The 25,146-nt window shown below is 38.5% G+C and overlaps 1 protein-coding gene across 14 annotated transcripts in view; it reads left to right on the top strand.

The window, feature by feature from the left end:
• The window catches only part of PCNX1 (pecanex 1), a 184,440-nt gene that overhangs the window by 39,071 nt on the left and 120,223 nt on the right, over positions 1-25,146 (top strand). For 11 of the 14 annotated variants that reach the window (XR_015134089.1, XR_015134088.1, XM_086319972.1 and 8 more), the window contains exons 3-6: positions 4,658-4,763; positions 10,766-10,811; positions 11,624-11,713; positions 18,938-20,644. Coding sequence is in view for 11 of the 14 variants with exons in the window: in XM_086319972.1 (XP_086176098.1) it covers positions 4,658-4,763; positions 10,766-10,811; positions 11,624-11,713; positions 18,938-20,644 (1,949 nt within the window). In the remaining 3 variants the exon portion in view is untranslated. Of the gene's footprint in view, positions 1-4,657; positions 4,764-10,765; positions 10,812-11,623; positions 11,714-18,937; positions 20,645-25,146 lie in introns of those variants that run through there. The other 3 variants (XM_086319974.1, XM_086319975.1, XM_086319978.1) reach the window with 2 other exon arrangements.

Raw genomic sequence — 25,146 nt, 5'->3', positions numbered from 1 at the left:
CTATTTGTTAAAAGGCATTATTGATATCTTAGACTGTGGTCTTTAGACTTGGACCTGGTGTTCAAATCTTATATCAGTCCTTACTGATTATGAGTATCTACATTCTCGTGTGTAAGGAAAAAAAGCAGAACAGATATGATAATACACTGTAGAGTGCTGAGTAAGTATTATTGATGTCCTCCCTTCCCACCTGAATTCCGTATACCATTGACTTGGCTTACGTTGTATACTCCTCTGAGAACTTAGGGAAGTTTTTACACCTTTCAGTTTTCAGTTTTTTTATCTGTATAATGAGGATGATAGTGTTTATAGCATAGATTTTAGGGGAATGTTTCATGAGAAAATGCAAATAAAACATGTGCCCCTGTGACTAGAATATATTAAATATTTAGTAAATTTTGCTTGGTTATTAATTTTATGTTCTAATTGTAATCATTTGAACTTGCTCTCAGAAGCGATGTATAAAACTAAGAAAGATGATTCATCAACTGATGATTGAATAAACAAAATGTGTCCTATCTTTACGATGGAATATTTGGCCAGAGAAAGATATAAAGCACTGATACATACTACACCATGTATGAACCTTGAAAACATTGTGCTAAGTAAAAGAAGCCAGTTACAAAGGATTAGTGGTTGCTGAGGGCTGATGGGAGGAGGGTGGTGGGTTAATAGCTAAATGGGTTTGCTTTTGAGATGATAAAGATGTTTTAAAATTGACTGTGGGATGGATGCCTCACCACATTCACTTTATGAATATATTAAAAATCATTGAATCACACAGTTTCAGTGGATGAATTGCATGATATGTGAATTACGTATCATTACAGCTGATGCATAGGTACTAGGGAAGATGAGAGCTGTCTGTCCTTTCTGTGGTATCGAACATTTTGTTCCTTGGTTTTCACCTTGCTCACCATCTTCTGATTCTTTGCAATCTGAATTAGAGGATGCTTTCCAGTGGAGTTAGCAGTAATATTGCTGGTTATCACTCATCACTCGTTCAGTGGGTGATAACTGCTTGTATATACACACTTAAGATTTTGGCAAATTAGAAAAGTATTTCTCATTCTGGCCTAGATAGCCTGTGTGACTTAACACCAAATGTCCAGCACACTTGAACATATTTCAGTTTTCTCACACATGGACATTTGTACACAGAGTCTGCCTTCATATTCATAACTGAGTTCCATTATATCTTGTTTTTATAGATGGGTAACTCAGTAAAGAATCTGCCTGCAATTCAGAAGACCCGGGTTCAATCCCTGGTTTGGGAAGATCCCCTGGAGAAGGAAATGGCAACCTACTCCAGTATTCTTGCCTGGGGAATCACATGGACAGAGGAGCCTGGCAGGCTATAGTTCATGGGGTCTCAAAGAGTCGGACACTACTGAGCAACTAACAAAAAGTTAGAAAGCTGATTTCCATTGTTAGACATTAATTAGCCAACTGTAGTCAGTGGCCTAGACTTAGGGACCCAGTAAGCGAATAAGGACATGATGATTATTAGACCATTAATTTAAAACAACACACTAGAATTCAAACAGCTTTAGTGATAAATGCATAAATGGAAGGTGTACTTGTAAGCAGGTTCTATTTACCTGTATCTTTTGATTACAGTTGATGGAATATCCCACCTAAACAGGGTTAAGGTAATTTATGGCTCACAATAGTGTAAAGTCTCTGTTTAAGGGATGTCATCAGATGTGGCAGTATGCAGAATTTCAAGTAACTTCCTGACTCTGGTTCCTCTTACGAGGCTGTGCTTTTCTTTTAGTTGGTTCCTCAGACAGGTTCTCCCCTTACGGTTGTAAAATGGCTACAGCAGCTCTGTGACTCTTCTTCTCAGCATTTAAGACAAGCAGATACAAAGAAGTTTCTTCTCTCAGTAGTAAAGTGCTCTGACCTGAGTTGGGTCATGTGCTTATTCTGGAACTACTAATTGTTTAGACCAAGAGATTGGGATATACTGATTGACTTTGGCCAGTAGAGCTTCCCCCTAACCCTGAGAGTGGGGTCAGCATTACCGCAGCCATATGAGAGCTTGGGTTGAGGTGATTCACCAGAAGAATTTGGGATAGCTTTTTCTTTTTGTTAACAAGGAGGTTGAATTAGATGCCAAATGGTAAAATAAACTATGTCCACAATAATGTTCAGCGTATATGTTAGAGCTTTTATTCTTGGTAATGATAGATAAAAAATTCATAGACTCTGTATCAGGTAGAATGAATAAAAAACTTGGGGCAAAAGATAGGATTATGATAATTATGATAATAATTCAGTTCAGTTCAGTAGCTCAGTCGTGTCCGACTCTTTGCGACCCCATGAATTGCAGCACACCAGGCCTCCCTGTCCATCACCAGCTCCCAGAGTTCACTGAGACTCACGTCCATCGAGTCAGTGATGCTATCCAGCGATCTCATCCTCTGTCGTCCCATTCTCCTCCTGCCCCCAATCCCTCCCAGCATCAGAGTCTTTTCCAATGAGTCAACTCTTCGCATGAGGTGGCCCAAGTACTGGAGTTTCAGCTTTAGCATCATTCCTTCCAAAGAAATCCCAGGGCTGATCTCCTTCAGAATGGACTGGTTGGATCTCCTTGCAGTCCAAGGGACCCTCAAGAGTCTTCTCCAACACCGCAGTTCAAAAGCATCAATTCTTCAGCGCTCAGCCTTCTTCACAGTCCAACTCTCACATCCATACATGACCACAGGAAAAACGACTAGATGAACCTTTGTTGGCAAAGTAATGTCTCTGCTTTTGAATATGCTATCTAGGTTGGTCATAACTTTCCTTCCGAGGAGTAAGCAAGCGTCTTTTAATTTCATGGCTGCAGTCACCATCTGTAGTGATTTTGGACCCCAGAAAAATAAAGTCTGACACTGTTTCCACTGTTTCCCCATCTATTTCCCATGAAGTGATGGGACCAGATGCCATGATCTTTTCTGAATGTTTTTTTCTGAATGTTTTCTGAATGTTGAGCTTTAAGCCAACTTTTTCACTCTCCTCTTTCACTTTCATCAAGAGGCTTTTGAGTTCCTCTTCACTTTCTGCCATAAGGGTGGTGTCATCTGCATATCTGAGGTTATTGATATTTCTCCCGGCAATCTTGATTCCAGCTTGTGCTTCCTCCAGTCCAGCGTTTCTCATGATGTACTCTGCATATAAGTTAAATAAGCAGGGTGACAATATACAGCCTTGACGTACTCCTTTTCCTATTTGGAACCAGTCTGTTGTTCCATGTCCAGTTCTAACTGTTGCTTCCTGACCTGCATACAGATTTCTCAAGAGGCAGATCAGGTGGTCTGGTATTCCCACCTGAATTATTCTAAAAGTTTGTTCTAGAGGAACCTTATTATAAAATGGTCTTAAGTGCTTTGAAATTTGTCGTGGTCTTTTTTCCTTATTTTGGGATGCCATTATCTTTAAGTACTTTAAGTGGACTTCTCGGTTATTTGAACTAGTACTTTTCTCTTATGTCTTTGTAATGCCTGTTTTTCGGAAAAGGCAATGGCAATCCACTCCAGTACGCTTGCCTGGAAAATCCCATGCACAGAGGAGCCTGGTAGGCTGCGGTCCATGGGGTTGCGAAGAGTCGGACACGACTAAGCGACTTCACTTTGACTTTTCACTCTCATGCACTGGAGAAGGAAATGGCAACCCACTCCAGTGTTCTTGCCTGGAGAATCCCAGGGACAGAGGAGCCTAGTGGGCTGCCGTCTATGGAGTTGCACAGAGTCGGACACAACTGAAGCAACTTAGCAGCAGCAGCAATGCCTGTTTTTACTACATAGCATCATTTCAGTTTTTTAAACTTGTGCCTTCTAATTCAGCACATACAAATCTAAAATCTTAGGTTTCCAATTCTGTAAAACAAGTTAGTGTCCCGGTGAAATTCTGTTAACTTTAGAAGTACAGATACAAATAACTTGACCAGAATTATCGTTCTCATGCATGTTCTTTATTGTGTTAGGCAGCTTAGACTGTACTCTTGGAGAGAATAGGTTGTGTAAGATCTCATTACCTTCTGACCAATTTCTCTTTGCCGTTGGGAAACAAAAGGCAAATCATCTCTTTGCTACAGTGGTTTTATGGCATATATCATAAAGTGAAAGTGAAGTTGCTCAGTTGTGTCCGACTCTTTGCAACCCCATAGACTGTAGCCTACCAGGCTTCTCTGTCCATGGGATTTTCCAGGCAATAGTACTGGAGTGGATTGCCATTTCCTTCTCCAGGGGATCTTCCCAACCCAGGGCTTGAACCCGGGTCTCCCTCATTGTAGACAGATGCTTTACCGTCTGAGCCACCAGAGAAGTCCTTGTATATCATAGAGTGCAATATATCATAAAGTGCATGCTATATTTAGTATGGTACAATTATATGGTACAGTTATAATCAAGGCCAGTTTCTAATACTGAGTGGATGTAGAGAGATTGGGAGAGAGTTTTAAATATTTTGAAATAGTGACATGGTTATAAAATAATTCAAATTATTGGATTTACAAAGGAAGAATAATTTTTTTTCTATTTGCTGTATTAAATATGTGAGCCTCTTAGTTTTACAGAAAAAAAGTATAACTTAAAAAATAAACTAAAAGAAAACAATTGGTGTCAGAATAAGGACAGTTACTCTCTTTTTCTCTTTTTTTTTTCTCCCACAGTGATCCCGGTGGGGGAATTGAAATGGCTGAGTTTATTCGAGAGGCCACACCCCCAGTTGGTTGTAGTTCAAGAAATTCTTATGCTGGCTTGGATCCAAGCAACCAGGTAGGAACCTGTTCTGTTCTATTTTGCTTTTTTCCTTCCTCCCGATGGTGGTCTCAGGTGTTCTCTTGTCTGTTACAGTCAGTTGATGTTTGGGTTTATCTTGCTGATAATTTTTTGATTTGTTTACTGATCATTGTTTATTACTATTACACAGAATTTTCACATTAATTAAGTACTTTGTTGCTGAGCACATACCACATGCTCACTGCCTGGGGTAGTTTTGATTAAGATAGTTGTGGTGAATGCCCTTAGGAACTTGTACTTATTTACCTTCACAATGTCTGTGTTGGCAACATCTCAGTCTCTTTTTGTGGAATGAAATGGCTTAGTTCTTAAATATGGCTGCACTTTCTGTATTCTTAATTAAACCCGCACTTTCTTCTTACTGACAAAATATTGGCAGATTACCCTGGGGAGTAAGCCTACGATTTTGCAACAAACTTTTGAACAGCCACACCTTTTACTTTTTTTTTTTTGGTAGGGCTGACGAAAGGACAGCAGTAGCTAACCACCTTTCATAACTATACTCTTGGCACTGTGTCCATTAGACTTGCCTTGTTGCAGAAAAGAGAGTGGGGCATGAGAGGGTGGTCACATCCCAGGTCACATCCAAGTCCCTGGGACAGTTGCCAAGTGTGGCTTCGTGGCTTCACACAGGAAAGAATTCAAGAGGTGCCATAGTAAAGTGAAAGAAGGGTTATTCAGGCAGGAAACACACTCCACAGATAGAGTGTGGACCATCTCAGAAGGTAAGAGAAGCCCAGGGTATGGTGCTGTCAGTGAAGTCGCTCAGTTGTGTCTGACTCTTTGCGACCCCATGGACTGTAGCCCACCAGGCTCCTCCATCCATGGGATTTTCTAGGCAAGAGTACTGGAGTGGGGTGCCATTGCCTTCTCTGATAATAGCTTTACATTATTGTATTAGTTTCTGCTGTAAAACAAAGTATATTAGCTATATATATATAGATATATCCCCTTCTTCTTGGACTTTCCCCCCTCAACTCACCCCACCCCTGTAGGTCATCACAGAGCACTGAGCTGAGCTCCGTGTGCGATACAGCAGGTTCCCACTGTTGTTGTTCAGTCACTAAGTCGTGTCTGACTCTTTGTGATCCCATGGACTGCAGCATGCCAGGCTCCTCTGTCTTCCAGTATCTCTTGGAGCTTGCTCAAGTTCACGTCCCTTGAGTCGGTGATGCTATCTAACCAGCTCATTGTCTGCCGCCCCCTTCCCCTTTTGCCTTCAATCTCCGAGCATCAGGGTGTTTTTCAGTGAGTTCACTCTTTGCAGCAGGTGGCCAAAGTATTGGAGCTTCAGCATCAGTCCTTCCAATGAAATTCAGGGTTGATTTCATTTAGGATTGACTGGTTTGATCTTGCTGTCCAAGGGAATCTCAAGAGTCTTATCCAGCACCACAATTCAAAAGCATCAGTTCTTCAGTGCTCAGCCTTCTTTATGTTCCAACTCTCACATCTGTACATGATTACTGGAAAAAACTTTTGCTAACCTTTGGCCTGTTTCATTTTGTACCTCATGGCCAAACTTGCCTTATTCCAGGTTTCTCTTGACTTCCTACTTTTGCATTCCAATCACCTGTGATGAAAAAGACATCTTTTTTTGATGTTAGTTCTAGAAGGTCTTGTAGGTCTGCATAGAAACGGTCAGCTTAGCTTCTTTGACATTAGTGGTTGGGGTATAGACTTGGATTACTGTGATGTTGAATGATTTGCCTTAGAAATGAACTGAAATCATTCTCTTATTTTTGAGATTGCACCCAAGTCCTGAATTTCAGACTCTTGTTGAGTGAGGGCTACTTCATTTCTTAGGGATTCTTGCCCACAGTAGTAAATATAATGTCAACTGAATTAAATTCACCCATTCCCATCCATTTTAGTTCACTGATTCCTAAGATGTTGATGTTCACTCTTGCCATCTCCTGCTTGGCTACATCCAGTCTACCTTGATTCATGGACTTAACATTCCAGATTCCTATACATATGGTTCTTTACAGCATTGGACTTTACTTTTACAGACACATCCACATCTGAGCCTCGTTTCCGCTTTGGCCCAGCCACTTCATTCTTTCTGGAGCTGTGTTAGTGATTGCCTCCCCACTCTTCCCCGTTAGCATATTGGACACCTTCCAACCTAGGGGGGCTCAGCTTCTGGTGTCATATCTTTTTGCCTTACCATAGTGTTCATGGGATTCTCAAGGCAAGAATACTGGAGTGCTTTGCCATTTCCTCCAGTGGATCACATTTTGTCTGAACTCTTCAATTATGACCCGTCCATCTTGGGTGGCCCTGCACAGTGGCGTGACTCAGTAGCTTCATTGAGTTATGCACGTCCCTTTGCCCCGACAAGGCTGTGATTCATGAAGGAGTTCCCACTAGTTATTTGTTGTGCACTTGGTAGTATATATGTGTCATCCCAGTCTCCCCATTCTTTTCACCCTCTCCTCCTTCCCTTGCTGATGTATTTCGATGAGTGTGTACTAAGGCCCAAGGTCTAACAGAAGTAGGCTATTTTGGACCTAGTTGGTTCTAATTGTTTTATGTCATTTCCATGGGCTGTGTCATTCTTTTAAAGCTTGTGTCCTGCCCCTATCCTGTCTCAGCCCTACTTGTTTTAGGGAGGGAGTCCCATCTTGAATATAATTAACTCATGTCTGCACCTAAATGCATAGCACATCTGACTGATTTGACTTTCCTTAAAATATTAACTCTTGTATTAAAAAGGGCAGATGTCAGAAGCTATTGTGCTACTTGGATTTTGGTGTTTTAGTTTTATACTGTTTATAACAAAAGAAATTATTGACATAATTATTGTTATCCTTTAGGAAAGCTGAAGTGAGGAAATAAGTTGGACTTTTTGTATATTGGTAGAGATATTATCAATACAAAGATACCGTGTTTCTTGTACATGTTTTGTTATACAGCTCTCGCTACGTGTGATCATAGTTTATAAATGTCTTCAGTACTAGAGAGTGAGCCCCTTGAACACTGCGGCACTGCCACAGTCACTGGTGCCGTTCTTTCCTTCATGCTACTGCTGCCCGTCTCCTTTCCATCTTCTAGTCTCCATTTCCCCACCCCACCCCCATTTTTTAAACTGTTGCTTATATTCCTCTCTTTCTGTCACTTACCTTCCTTAAAATATTTTAGTGCCTGACAGTATTCAAGGCATTTTGCTTGTCTGGGACGTGGAATGGGTCTTACCCTTAAAGAGTTTGCAATTTCATGCGTGCTCAGTTGTGTCCAACTCTTTGTGACCACATGAACAGTAGCCCACCAGGCTCTTCTGTCCATGGGCTTTTCCAGGCAAAAACATTGGAATGGGTTGCCATTTCAATTTCATAGTAGATATCTATAAGTAACTGAAGTTATGTTATATTACTAAGGAAATATAAGTAAAAGGTGCAAAGTAATAGTTGCCATAGGAATGGTACAGAAAAGGGGCTAGGCTAATGATTTCCGAGGAGAAAATAAATGTTTCCAGCTAGACAGATGGCAAGGTTTGATGGAGGAGGTGGCCTTGCCTGATTGCCTTTAGTTAGAAGTAATTTTTGTTCTCTGATGTTCCTAATTGTACCCGGACTTTCCTTTGGTCCTTCTCAAAGAGAAGAAACACTGGAGCATTTTAGTTTGTGCAGATCTATTAAGGAAAACTTCACCTCTAAGTGTACGCAGATACCATTTTTTTCTTAATTTTTTCCTTTTCTAAATGTGTTTATTTTTAGAAAGTTAGCAGATGAAGGAAAGCAGCAAGAAGAAAATAAAATCATCTATAATGTCATAATAAGAAAAAAGTTTTTAAACAAAGAGATTTTAGTGTGCTTGCTATTTGGCACTTGACTCTCTTTACTGACTATATTATGAATGTTAATACTATAAGTGTTTCCTGCAATGAACAACTTGAAAACTGCATTTTATTTGTATGTACTGTGGTTTATATTTTCAGTCCCTTACTGTTTCATATGAGACAGTAACAACCCCATTATATTTGGGGGGATAAGCTTGAAACAATTCAGAAAAGCATGAAGGATGAAAATATAACCACACACACTGTATCTGTTAAGATTGCTTTTGTCACCAAGTAATAGAACTCAACTAAGTGACTTAAAGAAACAGGAGTTTGTCATCTACATTTGGAGCTGGTTGTATAGCATTTGTTCAGCAGCTAAACATTATTAGGGCCCTGGGTTGAAATTTCCCTAGGCCTTTGGCTTTCTCTCAGAGTTGCAGAATGAGCACAGACAGCAACTTCAATTATGATCCTGTTGAAAAGTGAAGAAGCAGGTGACAGTCTGGGGCAGAGTTGTCCTTGGTCGTCATCGTCTTAGACATAGGAGGTCTTTCCCCAAAGCCTTCCAATAGACTCTCTGATACGTTCATTGACCAGAATGAGGGCACACACCTAGATTAGAGTCTGGGTCCTCTCTTCATAAATCAAAAGATATATGTCCAACATTTGAACAAAATGAGAGGCTTGTTAAGGAGAGAAAAAGGAAACACTTGGAGGTTGTGAGCAAATGACTACTGTATGCATATTCAAAAAACTTTTTTTAAAGTTTAAATTCCTAGAAGGATGCCACGAAATGGTGCTTTCTGGTGCCCTTGCTTGTTTGTAAGCTTCTGTGTAGAAAGTTATGTGTTTATTATTCTAGTAGAAAAATAACTTGTTGGTTTTTTAACTTATTTATTTAGCAGGTGTGTTTAGAATGAAACTCTTTTTGCAGTAAAATGCCTTTGGGCCCTTCTTCTCCCTGTCTATTGCAGTGCTTTTTGTGGCTAATTGAAAACATATCAGGAAAAAGCAGGAGAATCAAACTTAATAAACTGTTCAAAAATATTGCAAAGCTCATTTTTTTGTCTATACTGCTTATTAGTAGTTTTAACCTATATGCATATGCTTATTTTTGCTGTTTTTCACTGACATATAGCTTTCATATGTGTAGTGTATGCATATTAAGTGTATAGGCTCAGTATGTTTTTACATAAAATGTACACCCATTTAATTGCCATCTAGACCAAGAAAGTCCCTCATGCCCCTTTAAAGTCATTATTAGCTATACTTTTACCAAATTTCTCATTGTATACTTCTGTTCAGTTGAATCAGTTGAAGGGAAAGATTTGGCAAAATGCAAGTATTCTGTGAATGTTCTTGGTTTTAGTATAAAGATATTAAATTTACTTGACTGTTCTCTTCTTGAATCCCTTGAAAACAGGTTATAACAAGAACTACTCAGACTTGTTGATTTAGTAACTGTCATGTTGTTATATTTGGATTCCTTAATGTGTTCATGGAATTTGTAGTATTTGTTTATATGATTGTTATAATAGTATAATATATGATGGTTATAAAATTTTAGGGAAATTGTATACCATCTTGAGTATAAGCCCTAAAAACCCCACAGATTTATAATAGTGTTCTGTTTATAGAGTTTGTGCTAAAAATTCCTTTTTCTTAAATGCCTTAGTTTTTTTTTAAATTATTACTATTTTTAAAAAATGCATTATCACAGCCTACAAAGAACTTTCTGCCTGAAACTCAGGAAAGTACATATTGATGCACTAAGAATTTGACAGGAAGATTTAGGTTGCTCTTTGTTACTATGTTTTATCCTCCAAACTTTCCCTTTATAATCCCTGATAAGTCTACATTTATTTCAGGTAAACTTGACAGCTAGTTTTGCTTTGTTTATCACTGGAACGTGTCATGATGCAATAGGAAACTGATAACAATTGTTGACCCAGATTGTCTGCGATTGGAGGCTCTCCCCCTGGGGGCTCAGCAGCCCTGAGCAGGCGCGGGCTTGTGTCTGGCTTGTGTGCACTGGGTGCGCCGCACACGCTGCAGCCGAGTGTGGCGCTGATGTGTCATGGCCTTCTGGTGAAGGTGACTGATGACTTGTTCTGACAGTATAATTTCATCTGATGGTCTTGCTAGTCTGTGCTGATGGCGTGGCTAGCATTGTGTTTACTTCATGTCATGTTTTCAGATTGGATCTGGCTCCTCTCGTCTTGGAACAGCAGCGACTATTAAAGGTGGGTGTGGTCTCCCCTGAATGTTACTTCTGACTTCCCATTCTTTTTCGGTCGTAGTAAAGATAATTAATTGTATCGTGTATTTACATGTAATGAAAAATCATTCTTGAAATTATTCTGTGGATAAAATTATGTATCTTGTATTAAAGATTGCTAGTTTTAAATTGTGGTCCCTTTTCAACATGACTGAGTGACTTTCACTTTTTTTATCATCAAATTTCATAGTAGTATTTTAATCACTTGGATTACACTGTATGAATTGTACATTTTGATCTTTAAGAAACTTCTTTGCTTCTTTGCCTTGAGGGAAAATACTTTCATGGGTTTTAGTGGGGTTCATAGAAAATGAATTTAATGTGAAACCTTTAAATTAGGCACAAATAAGACACTAAAAAATTTTTTTTCCAATATATCATATATATCTTATTTATTCAATACATCTATGTCAAATAAATTCATTATTATTTTGCCCTGCAATTTTATAACTTTCTGATTTTTCCTGGGAGGGACTTTTAAATTGTTTCAAGTTATTAAATAATTTGCATTTCATTTTTAAAACTTCTTTTGAAAGAAATAGTTGTATTAGTTAGTATTATGAGGCCTTTCCATATTTGGTTTGTAGCATATGTGATCTGACAGTCCATGATGCTTCCTATCAGTTTAATGCATCTTCTTTTATTGTAACCCCTGATACAAAAACTGCTTTAGTTAATAAATATCTACTGTACTCTCTTATGCCCTTCCTTGTTATGCCACCTGTACAGCTTTTACTTTTAATATAATGTCTTCTTGGGTCTCTCTTAACTTTGTAGGAGATACAGACACCGCTAAGACTTCTGATGATATCAGTTTAAGTCTGGGCCAGAGCTCTAGTCTTTGTAAGGAGGGAAGTGAAGAACAAGGTAAGAACAATTTACTTCATGGCAGCATCAGGTATTGTGATGACCAGGGTGAGTTTCTGCCATGTGCTGCTCATATTTTGGCAGAAGTTTGTAATAATTTAGTGTGGCTTTCTAGAAACATGGAAATAAACCGATTCGCCAGCAAAGCAGTAGCACAGTGTTATAGGTAATCAGAGCTTTTGGAATCAGCTTCACATGTTCTGCCAAGTAAACAGAGAAACTTTGTGAGCATATGCCCTAGAATGAATATGAGATGGGAGATAAGAATCTGCTATTCCTTTAGTTGGTCAGAGCATCTTGCTTAGCTTACTGATAACCTCGTGTGTAAAGCTGTTCTTTTCCATTCAGTATGACCTCTAAATGGCAACTGCTGCATATGTTGCCTGACTGCAGAAACAACAGTGTGTTTGACAGAGAAATAACTTACTGTTGGACTTACTGAGAAACTGTCTGCCTCCAACATGGTGTCTTCTTGTAGCAGATTTGTAATGTAAATTTTGGTTTTAAGTGATTTTTTTTTTCTCCTTATTCAATTCCATTGTATATGAGTACTTTGGATTTTATAGAGTTCTTTTTTAAACAACTGCCACATTTCTGAGTTTGACTTTTAATTTTCAGACATGAAAGGATGGATATGCCATACCCATTTCCAGTTGAGATTATCCCAGGTTATATAATCAGTGAGCCAGAATTGGATTAGAAACCTGTCTCCCTATTTCCAGCCTGTTTTTTTGTTGTTAGCTTATGGGTGATGTTTGGTAGGCAGGCCAACTGATAAATTTCCTATTATACTTCATTATAAAACTTATTTATAGGGTTACAAATTGATCATTGAATGGAGACATTTTCCCACTAATTTAGTGTTTTACCCAGGTTTGATTCTTTCAAGGATATTTTGTTAGAATTTTAGGTTTATCACTGTAATTGCTTTTGGAGAATTGCAGTACAATTCATAAATTGTACTGCAATTTATGTACAAATAAATAAATCATTATTTATTTGCTTTGGTGGACCACCCCTCACAGCCTGTCCCCTCCCCTCAAAAAATGCAGTTGAATGTACTGTGTGGTCTGAAAGCTATTTTCTTATAAAAGGGAAAGGTGAATTCATCTCTGAGAATCACAGTGTTCTTTTGTATAATACATAATCAGCAGTGTCTCAGAAACTGGGTAGGTAGTGATCTTAGAGGGGCTAGTGCCGCTGCACTTACGGGTCATAGGTCTCTTCATTTTCATCTGGGAAGTACCTTGTGTGAGCAAGAATGTTGTAGTCTGGCAGGTTGGGAATTCTATTCATACAGATCTACCCTGGCAGGTACATATTGACGTAGACAGTGATGACATATATGGTCACTGAGTGCATTCTGTTGTCCTGTGAAGAGTCAGCACACTTCTCCTTTAAAGCTTTGTCAGCCACATGGTCTCTGTTGCAGCTATTCAACTTTGTTGTTGTAGAGTGAAAGAGGCTGTAAACAACCTATAAATGAGTGGGAATGACTGTGTTATACTAAAACTATTTACAAAAGCAGGCAGAAAGCTACTTTGGCTCTACAGGCCTTAGTTAATCAAACCCTGGTTTAGGTCATCTTGCTGTGCATTCACCCAGTTAATCTTCATGACAGACATTTGAAGTTCAATGTTATTATTCTCACTTTACAGAGGAGTGGAGTTATAAGAAATTTGCCCCAAATCACCCATCTGCAAAGTAGCAGTTGTGTAGTTCAAATCTAGCTCTAAATTCTGCTTTGAATCACTATGCTATACTCCTTTCGTACAGTTTTATAACTTGCTTTTATCATATAACAGTTTCCCCATGTATTTAGCAGTTATTGAGTACTCATGTGTGCCTGATACCATTCTAAGTACTAGAAATCAGTTGATGAACAGACAGAATTTTCTACCATTGTGGCTTTCATACCCTTAGTATGGAAACATGCTACTGTGAATCACATGTGTATGCAGTAATAGAGATGGGGGATACGGAATGGTGGGGTGGGCGCCGTGGGCATTGTAAGTTTAAATATTACAGAATGGTCGAGGGGAAATCTTGCTGAGAGCGGAGACCTGAAGGAGGAGTGAGCTGCTCAGGATATTTGGGAGGAGGGAGACTGCCTCCATGCAGAGGTACCAGCACAGGCAGAAGTCCCAGTGTAGGAACATGCCTGTCAGAATAGTGTGGCCACTACAGACTGAGTGAGGGGCCAAATTAGAGTCTTGTAAGCTGTTTTATTTACTTTTTAAAAATGTTATTTCTCTGACTGTCCTGGGCCCTTGTTAGGGCATGCAGGATCTTTAGTTGTGGTATGCAGACTCCTAGTTGCAGCATGTGGGATCTAGTTCCCTGACGAGGCGTCGAACCCAGGCCCTCTTCATTGGGAGCGCAGAGGCACTGGACCACCAGGGAAGTCCCTTGTAAGCCATTTTAGAGATTTTGCTTTCAGTTTCCAATGAGATGAACAGCTGTATAGAGTTTTGAGCAGAGAAATATCGTCTCTATTACATTGTAATAGTCATTTTGGCTCCTGTATTGTTTGAGTGTATATTAAAAGGGGCAGAGGCTGATGTAGTTGGCAGATTATTGCAATAATCAGAGCACAGATCAGGGTAGTGAGAAGTGGTCTGACTGTGTGTGCTTAGTCGCTCACTTGTGTCCAACTCTTTGCAACCCCATGGGCTGTAGCCTCCAGGCACCTCTGTCCATGGGAATTCTCCAGGCAAGAATCCTAGAGTAGGTTGCCATGCCCCAACCCCTGGATTGAACCCAGGTCTCCTGCATTGCAGGTGGATTCTTTACCAGCTGAGCCACCTGGGAAGCCCGGTCTGACTGTGGCAAATGTTAACGAAAGGATATGATGAATTTGGAAATAGCACGTGAAAGAAATAGTAGTCATACATGACTCTAAGATTTTGGGGTTAAATCATGGGGAGGATGGATTCTCCATTAACTGAAAAGGAGAAAGCTGAGAAGGGGCAGATTTAGAAGTGGGGAGAGCATGGTGAAGGGCAGGAGAAGGGGTTCATTTTGGGCCTATCAGGTATGAGTTGCTATAGGATCTCTAAACAACAGTAATTAGTAGATAATTAGATAGGCTTGGATTTTACATAAGAAATCTGGGTTGAGGTTTTAAAATAGGAGTTTTCAGTATATAAATTAAAAAAAAAAGATTCAGTTATGTCAGACATGGGGTTGGGTTAATATGAAGTTCATGAACTATCAGGGAATGCCTGTTGGGTTAGCTGGGCCTGGAGTGCAGGCAGCATGGCTCCCTGATCCCGATCCCTGTAGGTCTGGGCTGCGGTTTGGCACCACCTAGTGGCTGTTGTTCATCCTGGCTTAAATAGCTGAGGCTCTGCTCGCTCTCTGGCTGCTTTGGATTTACAGGACAGTGACCTTTAGTTAGTTGGTTAGCAGTTAGTTGACTAGTTGGCACTCATTTTATCAGCCTGATTCAGGATGATTGGGAGAAAACTGAGGTTGTGGGCATGTGTCAGGTATGTGTTCTAAGAGGGGATTTTCTGCAGTTTCCCTCCTCAGCTTCACTCATGTCTTCACTACCCAAGATCAGAACTCTAGTCCATCCCTGTGTGAGTACTGAGGCCAGGTAGAAGATGGAGAAACTAATTACAAGGTGTTTCTGAATTTTAGTTATTATGGGGCCAGAAAATTGGATGAGACGTATGAGAGAGGTATAGGTAGAAAAATGAAGGAGTTCCAACAGTCGAGCTCTGAGCCACTGCAGTCTGATAAATCCAGGAGACTGAATTGGAGCAACTGGTGAGGTAGAGGGGCGTATCCCCACATCTCAGGGAGAGTGATCAGCTTTGTCAGATGTTGCTGGTAGGCCAAGTTATATGAGACTGAGACTTGACCATTGAACTTCACAGCACAGAGGATGTTGGTGACCTTGATAGCTTCTTAATGGGTGGGAGTAGAATACATGTCAGAAGAGAATAATTGAAAACAATGACTATAGACTACTTTTTGGTGAATTTCATCTGAGGTTGTTATAAAACTCCTTAAAACAAAAAACTATAAAAACATGCCATAAAAAGGTTGAATAAATTATATTGTCTTAATAATAACACTATGCAGGTACTAAAATGTATTCAAAGATTACACAATAATATGAGAAAATATTTAAAGTGAAAAAGATGGCACTATATAAAAAACATGACTGGGCTTCCCTGGTGGCTCAGTGGTGAAGAGTCTGCCTCCTCTGATTCAGGAGGATCCTTCATGCCTCGGAGTGGCTAAGCCCACACGCCACAGCTGTTGAGCCTGTGCTCTAGAACCTGGGAGCCACAACAACTAAGCCCACATACCGCAATGGCTGAGGCCCATGAGCCCTAGAGCACGCCTCTGCAACAAGAGAAGCCACCACAATGAGAAGCCCACACATTGCAACTAGGAATGGCCCCACTCGCCACACCTAGAGAAAGGCCCGTGCAGCAGCAGAGATCCAGCAGAGCCAAAAAACTGTTTATAAATAAAATTATTTTAAAAAATATGATTCCATTCTGTAAGAGTTTAAGAGAATACTAAGAGTATGTGTGCATATGTTCCTAGGAATGTTGAAAGTAATAAACTGTATTTAGCCATAAAAGAGAATAAAGTCCTGATACATAATATAGCATGCAAAGTGAAAGAAGTCAGATGAAAAAAGTCACATTGGAACATTATATAGTTCCATTTACGTGCAAAATAGGCAAATGCATAGGGACAGGAGTGGTTGCCAGGGGCTGAAGAAGGACATGAGTATAATGGGTTTGTTTTTTTTTGGGTTGATGCAGATGTTCTAGAATTAGACAGTGGACATGAGTGCCCAAATCTGAATGTACTAAAAACCACTGAATTTTATTCTTAAAAGGGTGAGTTTTATGACATGTAAATTATATCACAATAAAAAGGAAAAAAGTGATACACCAAAAAATATTAACAGTTATCTCAGTGGCAGAAATTTAAATCATTTTCTTCCTCATACTTTACTAGATTTTATAGAATTAACATTTTACTTTTATCAACAAAAATCGTAACTTCCTCCTCTCTTCTAGATCATCCCCAGCAATTATAAAAAACAAACTGCTTTATTTCTTTTATATTCGTAAAAAAATCCACATCTCTTCCTTTATCCTCACTTCTTCTGTTACCTATCACTTTGTATCTCTGGTGTCCTTTACATGAATAATCTTTTTCAGAACCTTGTACAAATATCTGATTTTATCTTTTAGCAGGAATTTCTAGAAGTAGATTATTGATCAAAGGGTATGTATGCTTCTTGAAGGTTTTTGGTTACCTTGCCAGATTTCTTTGTAGAAGGTTGGTTGCGCCAGTTTGCACACCATGAGTAGTGTGTAAGATGCCTTTCTTAATCTGAATACTACTAGTAGCAATCACTGAAAGAAAGCTTAACTAGGTGAAAGATAGTATCTCTCTGGGTTGATTTGATCCTGTCTTTGACAGTATTGCTACCAGGAAGAAAAAATGTCTTAAGAAAGCATGTTTACTTAAAATTTCCTAAAACCACCTAAAATTCTTCCTGACAGAGTCAAACTTATTATGATATGTTTATTTAGCAATACTGGAAAAAACAAATGTATTAAATTAAATTTGGCTTTGTCTTTTAAAATGAAAAACTTAAATTTCTGCTTCATTAATGCCTTGGGAGTTGGTATTTTTTTAAAGTCTATTGTATATTAGAATTGGTGATTTTCAACTACTTGCTCAGTTAAGTTTTTGTTTTATAAAATATCCTTGAAATGTGAATATTACATCAGTCCATAATTGCTTAATAGGGATATATATTGAGAGTTTTTAAAAATAACATTATAAATTAATACTATAGAAAAGTAAATGGTTTTTAAATTTGGGTTTTTTAGAGAATATAAGAACCCAACTATAGTGGTACAGTTTTGAACAGATGAAAAGAATATTGGTTTCACTTATCTTGAGGACTTTAAGACACAAGATAAAGCCTAATAGGTCATTTATAAAATCACAGTTTATATGGTACCTTCTAGAGAGTATCTCTAGTTTAGATTTTTAGTTGTTTACATCTAACTTATATTAAGCTTTTTTTGAAGTCCGTAAATATTTCTAGAAGTCATTCTTAATTTATATTAATCTTAGGGGGAAAATTATGCTTTTATTATTTAAAGTAACTACTGGGAAGAGTCTGACTTATTATAGACTCTGTTACTGTATTTTTCTTATTCAGTTATGACAAATAAGACAATAATATTTCTTTTTATTGAAGTAACAGCAAACTCAGCAATCCTTGTCTATTAAAAGGTATATAAAAAAAATCAGCTATTGTACAGTTTGGTTGTCAAGCTATGTTTCAAGATAAATGACAGTGTAGGTAGGTGGGTAGATGGGCTTATTTATATTTTTATCTATCTTTATGTGTGTATAGTATATATGACAACTCATGTCACTAATCTCTGCCCTAAATGAAGGGTTAAAGGAATAATCTTACAGATATAGGGGGGATATGTATTTTTTTTTTCATGAAGCATTTTTAATTGCTGCATCAGTGGTAAAAGATAAAATGTATTTTGCCCTGTAATTATTATTTTAATACTTTCAACCATTGTGAACAGGAAGACATCTTCTGTCATTATACCATATCTTGTATGGGCCTTGGTCAACCTTCTGATTTTTTTTGTTTGTTTCTGATTACTCTGTTTTTGTGGATTTGAAAAATCAATTATATTAGTTTTTCAAACAGACTTTAAATTTAGTTAGGTAAAATAATGATAGCTACCATTAATTGTGCCAGGCATTGTGTTAAGCAAGTATGTTATTAACTCAGTTATCCCATGGTAAGATTGATATCACATTTTACAGATGAGGAAGCAGAGGCTTGAAAAGGTAACCCACCTTTACCCAGTTACTAAGTTAGGGACAGAACTTACCCAGAAATCCAGGTCTGTTTTAAATGTAATCCTTTGTTGCTTCTTATTTTATTGTTGATAGTCCACAGAATTTTCTGAGGTTCGTTGAAGATTTGGAAGTTCAGTTCATTCCATTGGTAGAATGCTTTCTTTCTTTAGCCGGGAAATAGAAAGAAGCCCTTTGGAATGACTGGCCAACTGTTATTCAGTGAGCTACTGGGAAATAGTTTATGCTTAATTTATGGTACACTGTGAATTCTTTCCCTTGTTAGACAGTAGAAAAACAGATTATAGATTTGTGTTAACATTTCCAAATATATGTTTGAAACAGATTTGGCAGCTGACCGGAAGCTCTTCCGCCTGGTCTCCAATGATTCCTTCATCTCCATTCAGCCGTCCTTATCCTCATGTGGACAGGACTTACCAAGGGACTTCAGTGACAAAGTGAGCCTGCCAAGTCACAGCCACCACCACCACGTCGAGCAGTCTCTGTCCAATGCCTGTGACACAGAAGTAGCTTCTCTTGTCCCTTTGCATTCACACTCTTACAGGAAAGATCACCGCCCGCGGGGTGTGCCACGGACTTCTAGCTCTGCTGTGGCTTTTCCAGACACCTCCCTGAATGACTTTCCTCTGTATCAGCAAAGGCGTGGGTTGGATCCTGTTAGTGAGTTAGAATCTTCCAAGCCTCATTCTGGATCCAAAGAATCCTTGGTGGAAAATTCGTGTTTACCTGGGGAATTTCAGCTGGTTGGCGAGCTGAAAAACAGTAATTCTCAGCCACCTACCAGAAGTGGGAAGAGCAAACCCTTGAACGCAGACAAAAGCATGGACAGCTTGCGAAGCCTGAGCACGCGCAGCAGTGGCTCAACGGAGAGCTACTGCAGCGGGACTGACCGGGATACCCACAGCACCGTCAGCAGCTACAAAAGCGAGCAGACCAGCTCCACTCACATCGAGAGCATCTTGTCAGAGCACGAGGAGTCTCCCCAGGTGGCAAAGAAGAGCAGTCAGAAGAAAGAGGACTGTGCTGAGGCAGAGGACAAAAATAGCTGTGCCGGTGGCAAAAGGACTAGCAGTGAAAAGACCGCCGTGGACGAGAGTACGAACAGTGGCATTCAGGGGGCCAAGGAGTCTAACGGCTCTGATGATGTGCACAATCAGAAAGGTCTCAGCACCTCTGCATCTGAAGAAGCCAATAAAAACCCCCATGCAAATGAATTCACTTCACAGGGGGACACACCGCTTGGGAAGACTGCTGAAAACCGAGAGGAGGAGGGTGAGAAGCCAGCTGTGTCAGTGGACGCGAAAGTTAGCAAAGATGTTGGTGGAAAGCAGAAGGAAGGGGATGTGCGACCTAAATCCTCCAGCCTGATCCACCGGACAGCCTCTGCCCATAAGTCAGGCAGGAGACGGACAGGGAAAAAACGGGCCAGCAGTTTCGATTCAAGTCGGCATAGGGACTACGTGTCCTTTCGAGGTGTTTCTGGTACCAAGCCGCACAGTGCTATATTCTGTCACGATGAGGACTCCAGTGACCAAAGTGACTTGAGCAGAGCATCCAGCGTTCAGTCTGCTCACCAGTTTGGCAGCGATAGCTCTTCTAGCACCACTTCTCATTCTTGTCAGTCTCCTGAGGGCAGATACAGTGCCCTAAAGACCAAACACGCCCCTAAGGAAAGGGGTACCGACTCTGAGCATGCACACAAAGCCCACTTGGGGCCTGAAGGAACTGGCAAAAAGCGGACAGCACGGCGGACTTCCAGCACAAATAGTGCCAAGACTCGGGCCCGAGTGCTGAGCCTGGACAGCAGCACTGTAGCGGGTCTGAATGACTCCAGTGGGCTAATGGCGCCTGAAAGCGCAAAACCCTTAACCACTTCCAAATCTGACCTGGAGGCCAAAGAAGGAGAGGTGCTAGATGAGCTATCTTTATTGGGACGGGCTTCCCAGTTAGAGACTGTCACTCGATCTAGGAATAGCTTGCCAAGCCAGGTTGCTTTTCCTGAAGGTGAAGAGCAAGACGCAGTCAGTGGAGGTAAGTAAATTGCAGGAGGAGATTGACCCAAGAATTTCTGCAGTTTTCGATGCTGTTGATTGGAGTACTACTACTTCGAGTATATTTTGTGTTAACAGCCGCATATCTACTATGTTGTTAAAATAAACTGTCTTTCCATGAAGAAGAAGATGGTTATCTTAAAAAAGGTTTTGATGTGAACACCAAGGAAATGTTTTTTTGTTGTATTACATATTAGTTTGTTCTTCATGACACTCACCTTTTCTAAGCCATTTGCCACCTGTTAATGTTTTACCAGGAATAACAAAAAAATTGGTCCCCTTCCTCCTTTGTACAACCACAGTAACAACAAAATGTAGAATTTTATTAGGGCACCAAGCCATTTTTAGTTATCTCTTATACAGTGTGTGCCACTGAACTTTGAGAATGAGATCTCTCAACCTGTTACATAAGATTTTTCCAAATATTACTTTAGCTCTATGTACTTTGAAAACATACGGCTTTTTTCTTTGTTTCTTAGGTTTTATTTCTCGCTTACTCAAGTTTTAGTCGTTAAACTGTTTTTCTGTAACTTCACGTTAAAGTTTATTAATCTGCGTTTGTAGTTTATTATCCATTAGTGGATATATGATGCTCCGTGTGATAACAGTGATAGTGCTTGGGTTAAAGCACTAGCTTACTGATTTCTGGTTTATGGGGAATTGTGCAAAATTCAGTAGGTGATTTTGTACTGTCAGTGTGTATTGGCCATTTTGTTTATTTCAGAGTTGTCTCTTGGTATTTCCTCCTGCCCAAATATTTGCTTATTCTGTTTTGGTTATTATGGAGTCTCATTCTTGAATCGAATCAGAAGAATGAAGTCCTCTGTTGCTAGCACATGACTTTTTTATCATCTATCTCATATCCTTTAATAAAGCTTATGTCTTTGGCTTTATAGTTTACAGTCTATTGGTGTAGTAACATTTAGTCTTTTATAAAAAGTTAAGCTGAGTGTTTGTTTACACAAACATACTGAAACAAGGAACATGCTTTTTCTCAAAGAATTCTAATTTCACCCACAATTTTTTAAGTCCATAATGTGGTAAACATTCTCTTGCATCTTTTGGTATAGTTTATAACAAAGATTAATTTCTAATAGGAATGTAAAAAGTGATCTTTAGTGCCTAAGGAAGAAACTAGTCTGACTTAAATATTGAGAACTAAATATATCTGAAGTGATTATAATCATTTGGTAACAATATAGTAATTAACTTCTCTTGAGTCTTTGATGTGGCTGTCAATCTGTTTTTTGTAACAGGTCTGAAAGTCTTTTAGTGATTTCTCACACAAATCATGTGTTTGCGATATGTAGGAAACCATTGGGTTTTAAATGATAGCTTAATTTTTACTGAAAGTGTGATTAAAATAAATTCTAAGAACATGCAATGATAGAAAACTATTGCTGTTCTAAATGTTGTTGAAATGTAAGTAAAAAGATAGTACATCTTATGCTTTTGTATTAAAAATGCCATTTCCTTTTCATAGGGAATGTGGGGTGTTCTGTTTTTTTTTTTTAGGAAAAGTTACATGAGGTCTTATTTGCTCTTTGATTAATATGAGCCCTCATTTTTCCAGATTTCAGCTTTTGTTTTGTTTGTGTTATTTTTTTTTTAAAAGCAAACCATCCACTATTAATAAAAAAAAACAAATAAGGAACTAAAAATTTCCATTTATTTCACTTTGGTGGAAAAAATTTAATCATCTGTGGGCTGTTAAAAACATTCTTTTGCCAAAGGAAGACACTGTTGGAACTGTTTTTATATGAGCTTCATTGTGTTTAGAATAAAAATAAGAACAAAACTAAACTGCTTAAATATATTGGATTTATATTTAGTTTGTTTTCATCTCATTTTGTTAGTGTCTTGGTTTCTTGGAAGATTGGAGGTGGTGGAAGGCAATGTATTTTGGTTTTCATTATTTAAAAGTTATATAGAATCTCAAATACTTTGTAAAATGTGTTAGATTATATTTATTGTTAGTTTTTTGGGTTTTTAAATTTTTGATAATTAGGAGACATTTTTCTTCGCATCTGTTCTACTTTCTGTACTCCTGAAATGTGTCAGTACAACAGAGGATACAGCTTGACCATGTATATGGCTATACATTAACTGTAATGTATACATTATACATTAACTATATATTAACTATAATGTACAGCCATACTGACCATTAGATTTTATCCTAATGAATTGGGATGTGTTGCTGAGCTTTCCAGTGGTTTCTTTTTGTCTTCTTTTTGTCTTATCTTTAAACTGGATGGTGTTGGTCCTGTGGAAGGATGAAACTAAGGAAATGTACTTTAAAGTACTAAAATAAACTAAAATGGGTTGCCTAATATAGTGACATGGAGTCATACATCCTTGTCAGTATATGGGCTCACTATTGTCATGACTCTGGGAAAGCTGCTTACTTTCTTAAGCCTTGACTTCCTCATCTTAAAATGGAGATGATAGTGATATCTATCCTATAGAGGTTTTATGAGGACTGAAGGCTTTAATAGATTTAAAATGCTTACAACAGTGCCTGGTACATAGTAAAAGCTTATTAATAGCACTGATGCTTCTGTTTCACTGGATTTCCCTGATAGCTCAGTTGGTAAAGAATCTGCCTGCAATGCAGGAGGCCCCAGTTTGATTCCTGGGTTTGGAAGATTCCCTGGAGAAGGGATAGGCTACCCACTCCAGTATTCTTGGGCTTCCCTGGTGGCTCAAGAATCCACCTGCAATGCAGGAGACCTGGATTTGATACCTGGGTTGGGAAGATCCCCTGGAGAAGGGAAAGGCTATCTACTCAAGTATTCTGGCCTGGAAAATTCCATGGACTGTATAGTCCATGGGGTTGCAAAGAGTCGGACCCGACTGAGCGACGTTCACTTCACTTCTGTTTCACTGACCAGTCTGTTCTGCTACTCATGTGTATCCTGTCCTGAAGAAAATGATTAAATATAGAAATACATTAGAGATACTCTCATTGTGCCATTTTGAAACTGAATAATAGTAAAAATAAAAAATCTGAATTCTTAATTTCTTGCATAATACCAAAAAGAAAAACCTTAATCTGATATAATATTACAGATTTTAATCTCATCTTGGCAGCAATACATGCGTAGCCTATCTTCTGGTACTCATTCATATAACAAGTGATTGTTTTCATAGGACTTCTCACTATTAATCTAATACTTTGATTAAAATTGGGTGTCATCAATAATGTTCTGTGATTGCTTAGGTAGGAAAAAAGTTTTATGTTCAAGCTATTTTCTTTGTTGATCTCTTGTTTTTGCATTTAATTTTTCTTTTATAATTATAAAGCGTATCTTTAATAACTTATGACTGGTATTTTAAAAATAAAAAAGTACAGACAAATTATATATGACAGAAAAGTATCCTGTTTTCTTTTGAATCACTTAATCTTATTTACCGCCTGATTCAACAGACTGAAGAACAATCAGAATAGAAAGATTTATGTTCATTCCTTTATTTGTATTATTTTTTTCTCAATTTCTTAACCTCTGTTTTTCTGTGTGAGAAAATTATTTTAAATGTAATAGTTGGGTTCTGAAGGCATGAAATAAGATCCTGTTATTATAATTTTGTGTTGGGAATCAATGGTAGTCTTCTGTCAAGGGATTGTCACTATATAAAGAAAAGCCAAATTTTCTTGATGACAGTTTGTGAGGGTGTGTACCATACATGTAAATTTGATCCTAAGTATCATTAAAAGAAAAGACAAACACCACTGAACCAAAAAGAGTATGTGAATTAAAGCTTTTGTATTTTACTGAATAGAGGGACTGTAAATTCTAATAGATTTAATTTTCTCATTTCCCAGTTCACATGGGAAGTTAGAAGAAGAAAATAAATAGAAAGGGAAGTGTTCCTGTCGAGGCTAAAACTGGTGGCAGCAGAAGAAATGCACTGCTGACTCTATAGAAGCTGGAATAACCATACAAACCAATGCTAGAAACACGTGGTAGGAGGTCGTTAACTGCAGGGGCGAACTGCTTGTTCAAGGACATCATAATATCATAACTTAATGCTGTATTGTAGTATAACTCACTAATAAATGTGTATGTGACTAAGGAAAGTTTATATTTTATTTAGTCTATACTGAGAAGAAAGCTTAGGCGTATAAAACCACATCAAAGAGTGTTCATTAGATGTAATAAACAGGTTTGGATCCTTGAGTTACTTGGAAAAATTATCTTAAGTGTTAAGAGGCATTTTATTGATGAGGCAAATAAGGTTTATATATCAGATTCCCCAGATCAGCCCATTCTTTCTAATACCAGTAATGTTCTGTTTAAGGAATCAAACAGTTACATTTTAATGCCATCTCTAATTACTACCTGGATAATCCGGCAAGCCATTAAACCTGTGTCTCAATTTCCTCAATTGTAAACCAGTAGTAGTAACTGTTCAGGTCGTCTCACAGTTAATGATCAGATTCTAACAAGCTTCCATGTATAAAACTTCTTTGTATATTTA

This window comes from Bos grunniens, chromosome 10 (assembly GCF_055505025.1).
Source record: "Bos grunniens cultivar Pamir isolate PY7600 chromosome 10, Bosgru_T2T1.0, whole genome shotgun sequence".
Classification (NCBI taxonomy): Eukaryota; Metazoa; Chordata; class Mammalia; order Artiodactyla; family Bovidae; genus Bos; species Bos grunniens.
The sequence above is the reverse complement of the archived record's forward strand: the minus strand, read 5'-3'. Positions and strand labels throughout refer to the sequence as shown.